Genomic DNA, 13,823 nt, shown 5'->3' with positions numbered 1-13,823 from the left:
GAGGTGACCACATGGCGCGGCAGACCTCTCCTGACCCGCCCGCTGCTCCCCTCAGCCCTGTACTTCGACCATCTGCCTGCTCTGCTCCCCACTCTGTCCCTGGTGAATCCCCTCACCTCCCCTGCACCTCTGGCTTGTACCCAAGTTCTGTATACATAAATACATAAATCTTTTTTTAAAAATAAAAATAAAAATAAAAAATAGCAAACGTTGGTGAATGAGGGAATTTTATCTTCAGAATTTCGACATATGACATAAATGTCCATTTTTCAATAACGACAATGAGAACATCAAATCATAAGACATACAAAGAATCAGCAAGTTATGGTCCATATCCAGGAACAAAAATGAATCAATAGACTCTGTCCCTGAGAAAGACCAGATGTATTAGACAAAGACTTTAAAATAACCAGTTTGAAGATGCTCAAAGAACTAAAAAAAGAATGGTCAAAGTCAAGAAAATAATGTTTGAACGAAATGCAAAGATCAATAAAGAAAATTTTAAAATATCCTGGGGCTTAAAAATAGAATAAGTCAATGAAAGATTCATAAAAGAAATTCAAAAGCATATTGAAGCAATCAAAGAATTAGCAAACATGAAGATAGAACAAATGAAAATATCAAATGAGGAACAAAGAAGAAACAGAAGGATGAAAAACGAACTCAACCTAAAATATCTATAGGATATCATCAAGTGTTCCAACACAGTGATGTGGCAATCCCAAAAAGAGATGAGTAAGAAACAGATTATTTGAAGAAATATCTCTAGAATAGAGATAAATAAAATAGGGAATAGGAAAATAACACTGAAAATCCATGAAACCCAGAGTTGGTTCTATTAAAACATGAACAAAACTGGCAAACTTTTAGCTAATTTGACTAAGAAGAAAGAAGATTTAAATTACTAAATCAGAATTGAAAGTAGGAACATTATTACCAACTCTGAGAAATAAATTATTAAAAATTATTATAAATAGTGCTCTCCCTGGTGGCGCAGGGGGTTAGGGCACAGCACTGCAAGCAAGCCGCTGCCGCTTCAGTGTGCGATGGATCCCCCGCCCCGGAGTTGACCCACATGGCACAGCAGACCTCCCCTGACCTGCCTGCTTCTCTCCCCTCAGCAGTGCACTTCCTTGATCTGCCCGTTCTGCTCCCCACTCTGTCTCTGGTGAATCTTCTCACCGCCCCCCCACTCCTCTGGCCTGTACCCCAGTTCTGTATGAATAAATAATTTTTTTATTTTAAAAAATTACTATAAATAATTTTACACCAACAATTGAATAACCTAGATTAGACAAAATCCCAGGCTCATTCCAAACAGAGCTACAAACACCAGCACCTGAGGGGGGAACTGCCATGTGAGTCTCCCTGCACAACAGCTCCCTCATCTTCTCCCAATTTAGGTCTGAAAGGGGTGTTGGGATATTGTGGGAATATTCTGGAGTTGAGCAGAGTTGAGTCCCAACTTCCCAGCCCCTCTCACTTCCCCTCCCCACCATGCTTCAGTATGTAGACATAGACAAGCTCGACTACTCCAGTGAAAGGCAAGGTGAAATTTAATTGATTTAAAAATGGGAAAGTTGAATAGACATTTCCATACAGAAGCTGCATGAATAAAAACTAAGCACTTGCACTATGCCACTAGTCACAGGGAAATGCAACTCAAAACTAAATGGGATACCACCTCACACCTACTGGGATGGCTATTATCGAAAAACCAGAAAACTACCAGTGTTAGCAAAATTCTGGAGAAATGGGAACTTGTACTCTGTTGGTGGGGATGTAAAATGGACAGTCCAGTTGAAAATAGTATGGCGGTTCCTCAAGAAGTTACAATTAGAATTGTGATATGATTCACAAATTCCACTTCTGGGTATATAAAAATCAAAAACAGGATCCTAGTGAGATATTTGTTCATATATATCAGCTTTATTCAAACCAAATTTTCATTAACAAAAAAAATGGATAGACAAAACATGTCATAGATAGAATGTTGTTCAAACTTAAAAAGAAAGGATATTCTGGCCCTCCCTGGTGGCGCAGCGGGTTAAAGCACAGCACTGAGAAGCTAAAGCCACTTCAGCATGAGTTCGATTCCCGCCTGCCCTGGAGGTGACCACATGGTGTGGCAGACCTCTCCTGACCCGCCCGCTGCTCCCCTCAGCAGTGTACTTCATCGATCTGCCTGTTCTGTTCCCCACTCTGTCTCTGGTGAAGCCTCTCGCCGCCCCTGAGCCTCTGGCCTGTACCCCAGTTCTGTATGAGTAAATAAATAAATCTTTAAAAAAAAAAAAAAAAGAAAGGATATTCTGATTCATGCTACAACATGGATAAACCTCGACAACATCATGCTAAGCAAATTAACCAGACACAAAGGGACAAACACCATATGATTCTACTATAGAGATGTCTAAAGAAATCAACTTCGAAACAATACAAAGTAGAATGATGGTCCCAAGGACTGGGGTTGGGAGAGAAGGGAAAGGAAAATTACTGATGAAGGGTACATAGTTTCAGTATTACAGATGAAGAGTTACGGGGTGAATGGTGGTCATGATTGCACAACAATGTGACTATAGTTAATATGACTTAAAGTCACTAAAAAATAGTTACATGGCAACTCTTAAGTTATGTATAGTTTAGGGCCCTCCCTGGTGGCACAACAGGTTAAAGCACAGCACTGTGAAGCTAACTGTAGCTGCTTCAGCATGAGTTCAATCCCAGGCCAGGGAAATGACCCACATGGTACAGCAGACCTCTCCTGACCAGCCTGCTTCTCCCCTCAGTAGTGTACTTTGTCAATCTGCCTGTTCTGTTCTCCACTCTGTCTCCGGTGAATCCTCTCACTGCCCCTGCTTCTTTGTCTTGTATTCTAGTTTTATGTGCACAAATAAATAACCCTTTTTTTTTAAGTTTTATAATTTAGCATAATAAAAAAATGAAAGGAATAAATTTTTTAAACAAACAAAGAAAAATAAGGGTCATCAACATAAAACTTCAGTTGGGCCTTGCAGCCTATCACCTCCTTATTGCTCATCACCTCAGCCCACCAGGCCCCTGATACCCACTCTGAGGTGTAGAGTCCTCTTCTTGGCCCTGTGAGCAGCCCCAAGGCCACAATGGGTTCCCACTCTGCACCCTCTATTGAAAAGCCTGGGTACATAAACTTTCTTATGCCACTACCTGTTCTCTCGAGCCACCAGCCCACACCACCCCTAGTTACACATTAGACCAGCAGTGAGTGCCCAATCTCATTGATCTGTGGTTCCTGTCTAACCATGATTCAGCTGTTGACTCAGCCCCCATTCCTGCCCCACGCCCAGGAAATGCTCTGTGACTTACCCCTGCCTCCCACCAATCAGTTCTGCCACTCTCGATGCCCTCCTCTGCAAATCCTACTTAGGCTCACACCTCCTTTCTTCTGGGCAGAGACCCCTCAAGCCATGGGGGTCTTTCTTTCTATGGATATCTGTTAGGGGACCCTGCTATGATGCAGGCTGCTGTGGAGACCAGGTCTGAGAATGTGGGTGCCCAGAAGAAGGGAGGCATTCAAAGAGCTATTGATCACTCTGTCTGGACAGTCATCTCATGTGTCCAGCTCTTGGTGCCTGGTCATCTCCCTCAAATAGCCTAGGGTTGGAGTCTTGTGACTTCCTTCCCTCAGTTCACAGTGCTGAGTACCCCACCACCTTCACACCCTGGGTCATGTAGTCCCACCTGCTGTATGCTGTTCTTTGAGCCCCAGAAGACTGAGGGTAGGGAGGGCACCCATCTCAGGTCATAGGACATGACTTACCTTGGGCAGCGCTAGTTCCTGGTTCAGACCCACGTTGATGTTGCACATGAAGTAGAGACTCATTCCAAACAGGGCTACAAACACCAGCACCTGAGGGGGGAACTGCCATGTGAGTCTCCTCTCCCTCACCATCTCCCAATTTAGGTCTGAAAGGGGTGTTGGGATATTGTGAGAATGTTCTGGAGTTGAGCAGAACTGAGTCCCAACTTTCCAGCCCCTCTCACTTCCCCTCCCCACCATGCTTCAGTATGTAGACATAGACAAGCTCGACCACTCCAGTGAAAGGCAAGGTGAAATTCAGTGCTTAGCGAATCCATCTGACCCTAGCTGATGTGAGGTACCCCCAAAAGTTTTCCTCTGCCCCCACTTACCACCACCCCACGGGTGACCTTGTGCAGCAGGATTGGGGTGTAGAACTTGCGGAAGAACCTGAGCAGGAATCCCTCGCTTTGGCCAGGGGCCGTGAGCTTCTGGCTTCTCACACAACAGCAGACATCCATTCGGGAAGCCTGAAGAAAGGCAGCCCTTCATGGTGATCCCAAAGCACACCCCAGGAGACAGTTTACTCCTGTGGGACTGCCACTGTTTAAAGGTAGCCTGTGCCAATGCCTCAGCATGGGGGCATGGGCACACTGCTCTCTTTTTTGTTTTCTTATGTTGTTTGTTATTTTATTATCTCTGTATTATTCTGAACTATCTTTGAATTTTGTACCATCACAGAAAACAACAACTCTCGGTCAACCTCTACTTTATTTTTTTATTCCTTAAATCTTAGGTACTTTCACAGGTTTGATCACATTCCCAAAAGGAAGTTACTTTTCTATGGCAAATTAGGGACTACCTAGTGCAAACACACTATCACAGCGTTCTTGTCCCTCACCCCAGTCTCAGAGTTTTCTCTGCCAAGTGAAGCCATCCCTTTCCCCAGTCAAGAAGGGGGTCAAGGGCTAGTCCCCCCATTCTGCCCACAGCCCTACCTCCTGCCTCTTGCTATCCAAGGAAAGCAAGGCCACAAAAGCCGTCATCTGCAGCAGGAAGTCAAGAAGCACCGCGAAGCCAGAAGTCAGGGCGAAGGTTCTCACAGCAGGCATGGGAGTCAGGGCCCCTGGAGTGTGGGGGAAGAGGTCTGTCAGGGCACTCTGACTTGGGGGAAAGGAGTGACTCTCAGGCCTGGGCCCCCTGGTCAGACAGGGGACTACCGAGGAAAAGGGGTAGCCCTTGCCCGCTTCCTGTAAGGACTCCCAGAGCCTGGTGGGGAGAAAGCTCACCTAGAAAGAAACAGATGGCTTCAGAGAGGCTACACAACAGCATGCTGGGGGCCACTCTGCCCAGAGCTCGGCCAATGTGGGCCTCCCGCTGCTCCTCAGGCTCCCGAGGGAGCCGCTGTGTGGGGACAGAGCAAACAGGTTCCAGAGTCAGTCTGGGACTTTATCCCACAGACCAGCAGGGAGCTCCTTCAGGCATTGCCAGAGGCCCAGCCAGAACATGCAAATTGGCCTCAACCTCCTCCAGCTGGCAGCAGGTCCTGCCAACAATGTCCTGTCATCTTCTGCTTCTAGAGGTCTGACTGAAAAAACACTTGGTGCATTTCAGGAGGCCTCTAACATCCTTGCTCTGACACATTACTGGAACCCTAACTGTTTACTAGCAGGAGAGGTTCAGTCAACTCTAACTGTCCTTCCATGAAATGCCACATTACGGCATAAGGTCTGGCGGTGGCTCAGAAGAGCTGTATGGGCTTGCGGCTAGCCCTCAGGTGACACACAGGAGGAACGCATTTATGTCAAAGGTAGACGCAAAGCATTCAGTTTGCTACAGGATTTGTAAACGTGAGCACAGGGGAGGCATCAGTAAGAAATCCAGCCAAGGGACCCCGGTCGTGTCTAGGAGTGAGGGGTCGGGATTCCTGCCTCTTACCTGGTACTCAAGAACAAAGATGAAGATGTTGTCTGCACCCACAGCAAGCACCAGGAAAGGCACCACTTGAAGGATCACTAGGGAGGAGGGGATGCCCAGGTAGGAGAAGAAGCCCATGGCAGCCATGACCGATCCCAGTACCACGACCACTCCACCGAGGCCGAGAGTGACTTTGGAGTCCACCTGCAACGGGACCAGGCTCAGCCCCTGGCTGCAGGGCCCTGCCGACGCACCCTCTCGTTCCAACCAGAGGAGGGAAGCAGGCAGCATGTGGGCTTGCCCCGAGCCCACACATACTGGCACTCAGTGTCCAAGCCACTCTGCGGAATCACTCCCCTAAGGCAGGTTCTCCGGCCTGCCACATTGTGAGACATATTAATCCACTTTGCAAGCAGCTGGTTGAAAACAGAATGAAAGGGAAACTGGATCAAAACTTGTGTGACCTTTTGAAACAGAAAACTTCCAAGTATTACCTTCTGCAAGATCCACTCTAGGCGGTCTCACTTTACTATTTTGAGGTGCTCTGACTAAGAAGGCTCTAGATTCCCCCATGGGTCAGCCCACCCTCACTGGGTCCCTTGTCATCTCCTACCAGCACTCGGTTCCAACTGGAGTAGCTGCCCAGAGCCAAGGAGATGTACAGGAAGATGACAATGTAGCTGATCGCAAAGATGGGCAGATCCTGGGCAGTGGTGCTGTTGATCTCATCCTCCAGGGAACGCTGTGGACACACACCCAACCCCCCACTGACTATCCAGCTGAAAAGACTTGGCCAGTGGGCACTAATTGTACAGTGGACACTGTAAGCTTCTGCAAGGCTGCAAGAACAGCTGTCATACCACCTTATTCTCCTTAACAGGTAGTCACTGGCACAAGGTCACTCAAGAAGGGTGAAGTCAGGAGCGGCACACAGGAGCCCACCCAAAGCCACCTAGGTGTCTCCCCAGACAAGGGGGACCCTGCAGTCCCTACCTCTGCCATGAATGTGACCTGGAACTTGCCAGCTGTCCGACTCCGGAAGGCTCTCATCTCCTTCAAGAAGCCCTCCTCCCAGAGCTTAGCCTGGGCCAGCCGCTGGTCCCCAGGAGGGTAATTGTTGAGGGAGAAGGTCATGATCAGGGCCTCCGCCTCAGAATAGTTGTTCCCTGGTATAAGAAATGCTCAGCCACCCTCCAGTCACCCTTCCGCCCTGCCTCACTCACCCACTCTAGCTGTCCCTATCTTTCCTTCCCCATTCTAGACACACCCCTGCCTCCGCAGCCCCCACCCATCCACTCCAACTCCTCCCTCAATGTCTTTATCAGAGCCATTGTCTAACCCCTTTCACCCCTTTTCCCTCTCTCAGCCAACACAAGTCCTTTGGGCTGAAGTACTAAACCAGATTCTAACAGCACATTCTGAGAAAAGTGGTGGGATAGGGCAGGTCTGTGAGCCCTCTGTAAGTCCCCCACAAACCTGGCCACCCCCAGGCAATGGAAAGTCCTGTCACCTCTCACCCTCCTACCCATTCCTCCTCACCCATACCTCCCCCTCAATGGCCTTCCCCAAAGCCATCTAGCTTACCTTGGTAACCCCCCACGGCAAGGAAAGGGAAGACAGGGGCTCCATAGTCAGCCATGCAGCTCAGTCTCAGATTTGTGCTATCTGTGTAAGAGGCTGGGGCACTAGGAGAAGAGGGAGGTATTTTTCCTGGCTACTCCAGCTGGCTTGGGTCCAGCAGCCCACCCCACCCCACCCCAGGCTCGTAGCACCATCACCTAAGTTCCAGCTTAGAACCATTTCTGCCAATGGAATCTCAGAGCCCAATCCAGAGTGGACTGCAGTTTCCCTGACCAGGGTGGCCTGAGCTCTCTCCCCTCCCATCAGCCCAACCTCCAGGTTCCATCATCAAGTCATCCCCAGATGAGGAAGGTGGGTGAGCATCGCACATGGAGTCCCCTGGGTGGGGCCAGGGCCCTGGCAGTCTGGCAGCAGCACCTGAGAGGGCCATGTTGGCCCTCCTGTTGCCCTCAGCCTTCTCCTCCTGCCCCTTCCCCCCCCAACTCTAGGCCCTAGGTTTGGATCTTCCTTTCCTTGGACAATTTATCAGACCCTTACCTTGGGGAAGTCTCTATCGTGCAACTAGACCCTTTCTGAAAGTGCGTTCCAGATACCTGAATGAAGTTCTCTGAGCAAGTTAGTCACCAAATGTCCTGGGGGTACTGGCTGAAGTGTGACCTTGAGCAGCTTGCCACACCCCTCTAGACCTCAGTTTTCCTGTCTGTGAAATAGGGACAGTCGAACCACCCAAGAGAACCATCCAAAATGTAAATAAATTGAGTGAGAAGACTGTGAACTTGGGCTTGGAGCTTCCTCCCTGACCTGTCAGTTCTGAAGTCCAGAAGCACAGACTCTGGGAAACAGCCCAAATGGGGGCTCACCCAAGGGGTGGAGAGAGAGCACTGACAGCCTTGACTCTCTTCTAACTCATCAGTACTCGGTGGCCCTGGAGAGCTTTTCAATAGACTGGGTTATTTGAAACTATTTTCATGCTAACAATAGATGCTATTTGTTTTTCAGCCCCCACTGGCCCTTGAGTACACAGAGTACCACAGTTCAGTGATAGACTTCAGCTACTACAGAGAATGCAAAGGATGCAAAACATTACCACCCATTTTTTATATTTGGGGGAGGGGTGGGAAATGTAGTCATTTTGTTTGGGAAATATATGATTTTTCACTAAAAGATGTTATTTGTGTTCACATATAATGGGCTTGTAGTTGTCATTTGTAAAGAATTATAAGTACCCCATCATTTCTCATGTGGTAATGTCAATAGATATAACCTTTACCCAAAGCAGAGCTCTTTGGGTTCTTCAATCTTTTGCCTGATTGCATAGAGTCCCTGAAACTAAAACTTCTGAGGACTTCTGCTTCATTCCAACCTTAAGTGTCTCACTGCTGTTCTGCTCACCTGATCCCTCCAAGGTAGGGTTTTTGAACCTTTACGTTCAATCCTAAGGTCCAACAGCTTCACTGACATCTTGTTTGCTCCACCAGTGAGAGGGCATGTGGCAGCAGCTTGTACAAGGATACCTGGCCTCAACTGGCCTGTGCCCAGGCTTGGCACAGATTCAAGAGAAACAGAGCAAGCACACATGTAAGCTGGGCCATCAGATTATAACACTCAAACCAAAAATGTGCAAAAATGCTCCCTACTATGTCAGGAGCCCCATGACAGATTGAGTGAAATTGGGGTAGAGAGGCTGATGGCCATGAACGATCTGCTCCAGAGAGCAGAGCCGTACTTGATAGTGCTAAGCCACTGACCATAGAGAGAAACGATAGACTGTATCCCAGAGTCTGGGACTCAAGGTCATGTGCGGTCCCTCAAACAGGGGTTCTGGACCTGGTCTGGGTTTCAAGAGATCCACAGCACTCCTCCCCGAGAGCCACAGACTAGGACTCACTTGGCACAGTAGAGAAAATGATCCCTCCAGTCCAAGTGGTAGGTCTTCCCGTTGACTGTCTGGTTGGCGGTGTGCAACAGGTGTGCATGACTGCTCTGGAAATACTGCAAGAGGCTGTTGATGCAGCAGTCAGACAGACTGGGGTTGTCTGGGTTGAGGGGGGCATAGCAAATGTCCTTCAGGGAGATGTTGCGCTTGTCAGCTGGTGACCACACCTCGAGGAGCCGCAGCCTCTCCTGCAGTTCCAGCAGCTCCACGAGCAGGTCAGTGGCCAGGATCCCAGTGAAGTTCTTGGGCCCCAGCTGAAGAGAGTCATACGTGTAGGTGGTCCGACCAGGAGCTGTCAAGATCACCTGATTGGTTCGGAAGAAGGGGCCAAAATGCTTATCATGGAACTCCTTCTCCTGCCGAGCTTGGCTGTTGGGGGCTGACCACAGTTCCACAGGGTCAGTGGTCAGCTTCATAAATGCTAGGCCTCCTGCTAAGGACACCACCACAGCAAAGGACACCACCAGGACAGTCACTGGCCATGAGGCCACCCATGTGCCCCATCTCTGGAAGAACTTGCCAAGAAGCGTGTGGGTGGAGAGGCTGAGCTTGTCCGAGAAGCTCGTGGCTGCCTTGGGGTCTGGTGTCCCATCCATGCCACTTTTGGAGGCCAGGCGGGACCACACAAGGAAGATGGTAAGTACAGCAAAGCCTAAGCAGAGGATGATGATAAGGACTAGCCCACCTGCCATGCTGCCCAGGCGGAAAGTGGCATCCAGGGCAGATGGGTGGTTGATGACAGGGCAGGAACTAGCACAATCCAGGCAGCTGCAGGCTTGCTCGTTCTCCCCTAGGGGCACGTTGCAGGGTGGAACCTCACCACCCAGAGGCTGTACCCCACCTCCTGGGCTCTGGCTGGACTCCAATAGATGGAAGGTGATATCCAGGGGTGCAAAGTTGTTATCTGTGTTCCCCTGGTAGTCCAGCCAGCGCTGAGCATTGCAGAAGACCGAGCCGTAAACACCGCACATGATGCCCACCACTGTGGAGGCCGTTGAGGGAAACTGCACCTGGCTGCAAGAGTTATAGGTCTTCTCTGCAAACGTCCGCTGGTAGAAGGCCTCGTAGGCCAACACGGCTGGGTGGGTCTTATTTTCAGTCACCCGGGTCACATTGATGAAGAGGCTCTGGTTGGGGCTGCAAGTGTTTTGGCAGTGCAAGTTCACAAAGTTTGCTGAGCAGACAGGGCAGCGGTCAGTAAGGGTTTTGAAGGTTCTTATGCTCTTCTCTAGGGAGTTCAGCTGCTCGAGGGAGCAGCAGGCATAGGTGTTATTGGGGCCCTTGCTGAGTCTGGGGCAGAGTTGCTGCAACTTCTTCAGGTGTTCACCTGTGATGTGGCGGGCAGGTGTGTTGGACAGGCAGGACACTTGGGCATTAATTTGTAGTTCTGGGTTTTTCCCACACTCATCATAAAAGGAGCAGTAGCCAGCCTCATGTCTAGGTGTATACAGCTCTCCCAGGGCCTGTGGAGCAGGGCAATGTTACCATGAGCCACCATGCTGGTCAGCACTACTGGGCAACGGACAGGGAAACAGATCACCAGGGAAGGTATGGGTTAGGAAAGACGCAAAGCAGTGTCAGGTGACCCAGGTGAGGGGGTAGATGCTAGGGTCTTGGGAAGAGCGCTGGGGAAAATGCTGAGATAGCACATGGAGTCATATGGTCAAGCTGTCCAGTCATGTTGCTGGACAGAGCAGCTAGGCCCTCATCACAAGAGTGTGGGGTCACTGAAGAGAAGGAGGTGATCTGACAGATCTGCATTTAGCAAGGTCAAGTCACAGTGGAGGGTGGGGAGACAGGTGGGGAGAATGGGGTGGTTAGGAACCCCATTCCTAACTGCCAGAGTGGTGTCCAAGCTACAGGCCTCCCTCAGAAACTCTGGCTCCTCTTAGAGATCCTGGGCACTACTTCCCTTGCTTCACATGTTTGGGCTCGAAGGACTTTACCCACCCTCTCAGACATGCAAGAAAATCAGAAACTTGAGGTCCAAGAGCCCGGGATCTTCTTCCTTCCCCAGATTCCAAATCATCTTTTGGTGAGTCTCCCCCAAACCCTCATCTCCAGCATCTTCAGGACTGGATTCCCTTCAACTCTTCACTGGCCACCTCAAGCCATGACAGCTTCATCAGACCAAAGGTAGGAGATATGGACAGTTCAGAACCAACTGCAACCCTGCTCTGGAAGCCTGGGGTCCCCTCATCTGTCCAGAGATTGAGGTCCCAGGCTCTTCCTCACTGTCACCAAGCAACACCCTCCTGAGTAGCCAGTTAAGCACCCACCCACCCACCCTGGAGCACTGATGGGAGGAAGTGGAGAGTAGAAGGAGACAATAGGACTGACTTACCAAGTGCAGGAACAGGACACAGAGTAGCCAGACCCTCAGGCTGGCTTCTGTCATCTTGAGATGAAGCAGGGCCAAGGGAACAGCCAAAGGCCAGCTCTGAGGCAGGTACAATAAAACAGGCTCATTGCTGTCAACCTGGCCTGATTGGGCTGGAACCAATCAGGCTTCGCCCCGCACGCAACTCCAGCAGTTAATGATCCACCTTGCTTGTCCCTCCCACAGTTTCGCTCAATCCTCTACAATGACTGCCTGCCAGTTGGGGGTGGGGGTCTCTCCTTCCCCCTACTTCCCAAAGCACCCAAATTTCCACTCCCCTTGCATCAGCCCCCAACCCAGTATTCCCAGGGCCCTCCTAGGATTAGGCCAGTTTTGACTCGGACACACGATCATACCGAATAACCGTATTAATTAATATTAACAGCCTGCTGGGCACAGTGGAGGTGGAGTGACACAGTGACAGCAGTCTCCTCCTCCAGATAGAAAGGGGAAAGATCAGTTTTTTTCAGTCTGACAGCGGACAGAGACTCCGATCAAAAGTCACAGCCCTCCTTTGCTCCCCTCTCTCTTCTGCCTCGTCCTCCCTTCCTCTTGTTCCTTACCCAACCTGTCCCCAGGAAATCCTAGTAGGGGACAGGTTGTTGCTGGGAACCCCAGCCAAGTTACCAGGCTCCACCTGGGCCTAGATATAGGACATACGCTTTCTATTCTCTCCATATAGAGAACTGAAGACCACATTTGGGCTATCACTGCGGCCAGGAAGAGTCAAGCATTGCCACCATGTCAAGGCTGAGCTACTAAGGGTGGTGACTCAGAGAGAAGTCACCCAATACAGGAAGGAAAGGCAAAGGCCATGGGGAGGAGAACCAGAATGCCAAGGGGGGGACACCAGCAGGCTCATTCTGAACCCTAATCCCTGAGTCAGACCTAGATAGAGAGGAAAGTGACTGGCCCAGGGCCTGGCTTAGTGCAGTAATTCCATCAAGCACATTCCAGGCTCCAGCCCCGCCTAGGATATCTAGCCTCTGTCTAGAAGAGACAGTGGTTCCAGTGCAAGATAGTTTATTTTGGGAGGAGCAGTAGCAGGGAGGAGGGGTGGTTGGGAAAGGAAGGACGTCAACTTGGTACATTACAAAACAGACTCAGCAGTTTCCTCTGAAAGTCAGGGGGGACCAAGCCAGAGGGACCCCTCCAGGAAACACATTCTCATTTATGCCTGCCCGCCTCTCCCTGTGTTTGAACCCAAGGCCCTCTGGCTTTCATGCAGTGGCCCAACTGCAGCGAAAACTGGGCCCACCCTGTTGGTTCTAGGTTTGTCCCAGGGCTGGCACAGAGACAGGGAACACAGACTTTTGCTCTCCAGAGTCTCCTCTGAAACAAGCAGGTAAGAGCAGCACAGACAAATCTGAGAAGAAAATAAGGACTCACCTTAGCCTCGAGATCTGGCTCCTGCTGCACCTGAAGTTTCTTTTTTTTAAGATCTATTTATTTATGCATACAGAACCAGAGACAGAGAGGGGAGCAGATCAGGCAGATTGATGAAGTACACTGCTGAGGGAGCAGCAGGCAGGTCAGGAGAGGTCTGCCGTGCCATGTGGGTCACCTCCCCAGCCAGATATTGAATTCCTGCTGCAGTGGCTGCAGATATCATCATAATGCTGTACTTTAACCTGCTGTGCCATCAGGGAGGGCCCTCCACCTGGTGTTTCTGATTCTACAGCATCCCTGGACAAGATTGAAGTTGGGGCCACTGTCTATGCTCTTGCACCCCATTTTTCTCTGGACTCAACATAAATACTCAATGTTTCCTTCACTTGAGGACTAGCACAGTTATCGCTGGTTGTGTCCCCGCAGGCAGTCAAATCTTCCTCCTCCTAATGCCAGAGGTTAGGCTGGTTCCAATAATAGTTCATTATTATAAATAAGTTTTCGCTTATCATCTTTGTGCCTAAGTGTGTGACTATATTGTTTTCCTTAAACCAAAATCCAAGAGATGAGATTAGTGTGTTAGAGTTCCAAGTTCATGACTATAAATTCACAGCTCATCAGCTCTCCCCTCGAGCTAATCTAGCAGATATTAATAATCAGATTCTTGCTTAATAGTGACTAATTAGGGTTCAGTTGATGAACACAACTGATTCACTAAGGGTTGAAACTGTCTTGAAGTCATAAAAGAGAAGTGCCCAGTTATCGGCTGCACCTGAGCCCAGCAGCTTAGCAGATTCTCTGTCTAAAACTTCCCTGTGCTCCACCTACTCATCCTTCCCTCTCCA

General features: G+C 49.6%; 1 protein-coding gene across 1 annotated transcript in view; it reads right to left on the bottom strand.

Moving 5' to 3' along the window:
• The window catches only part of NPC1L1 (NPC1-like 1), an 18,353-nt gene extending 6,746 nt beyond the window's left edge, over window positions 1-11,607 (bottom strand). Inside the window, exons 1-10 of the mRNA XM_004676543.1 lie at window positions 11,554-11,607; window positions 9,162-10,672; window positions 7,277-7,377; window positions 6,686-6,858; window positions 6,306-6,434; window positions 5,714-5,896; window positions 5,065-5,179; window positions 4,774-4,901; window positions 4,168-4,305; window positions 3,797-3,886 (exon numbers count right to left, since the gene is read on the bottom strand). Of these exons, the coding sequence (XP_004676600.1) occupies window positions 3,797-3,886; window positions 4,168-4,305; window positions 4,774-4,901; window positions 5,065-5,179; window positions 5,714-5,896; window positions 6,306-6,434; window positions 6,686-6,858; window positions 7,277-7,377; window positions 9,162-10,672; window positions 11,554-11,607 (2,622 nt within the window). The remainder of the gene's footprint in view (window positions 1-3,796; window positions 3,887-4,167; window positions 4,306-4,773; window positions 4,902-5,064; window positions 5,180-5,713; window positions 5,897-6,305; window positions 6,435-6,685; window positions 6,859-7,276; window positions 7,378-9,161; window positions 10,673-11,553) is intronic.
• Between the last annotated feature and the right edge of the window lie 2,216 nt (window positions 11,608-13,823).

This window comes from Condylura cristata, unplaced genomic scaffold (genome assembly GCF_000260355.1).
Source record: "Condylura cristata isolate star-nosed mole 26May11 unplaced genomic scaffold, ConCri1.0 scaffold00004, whole genome shotgun sequence".
NCBI lineage: Eukaryota > Metazoa > Chordata > Mammalia > Eulipotyphla > Talpidae > Condylura > Condylura cristata.
The sequence above is the reverse complement of the archived record's forward strand: the minus strand, read 5'-3'. Positions and strand labels throughout refer to the sequence as shown.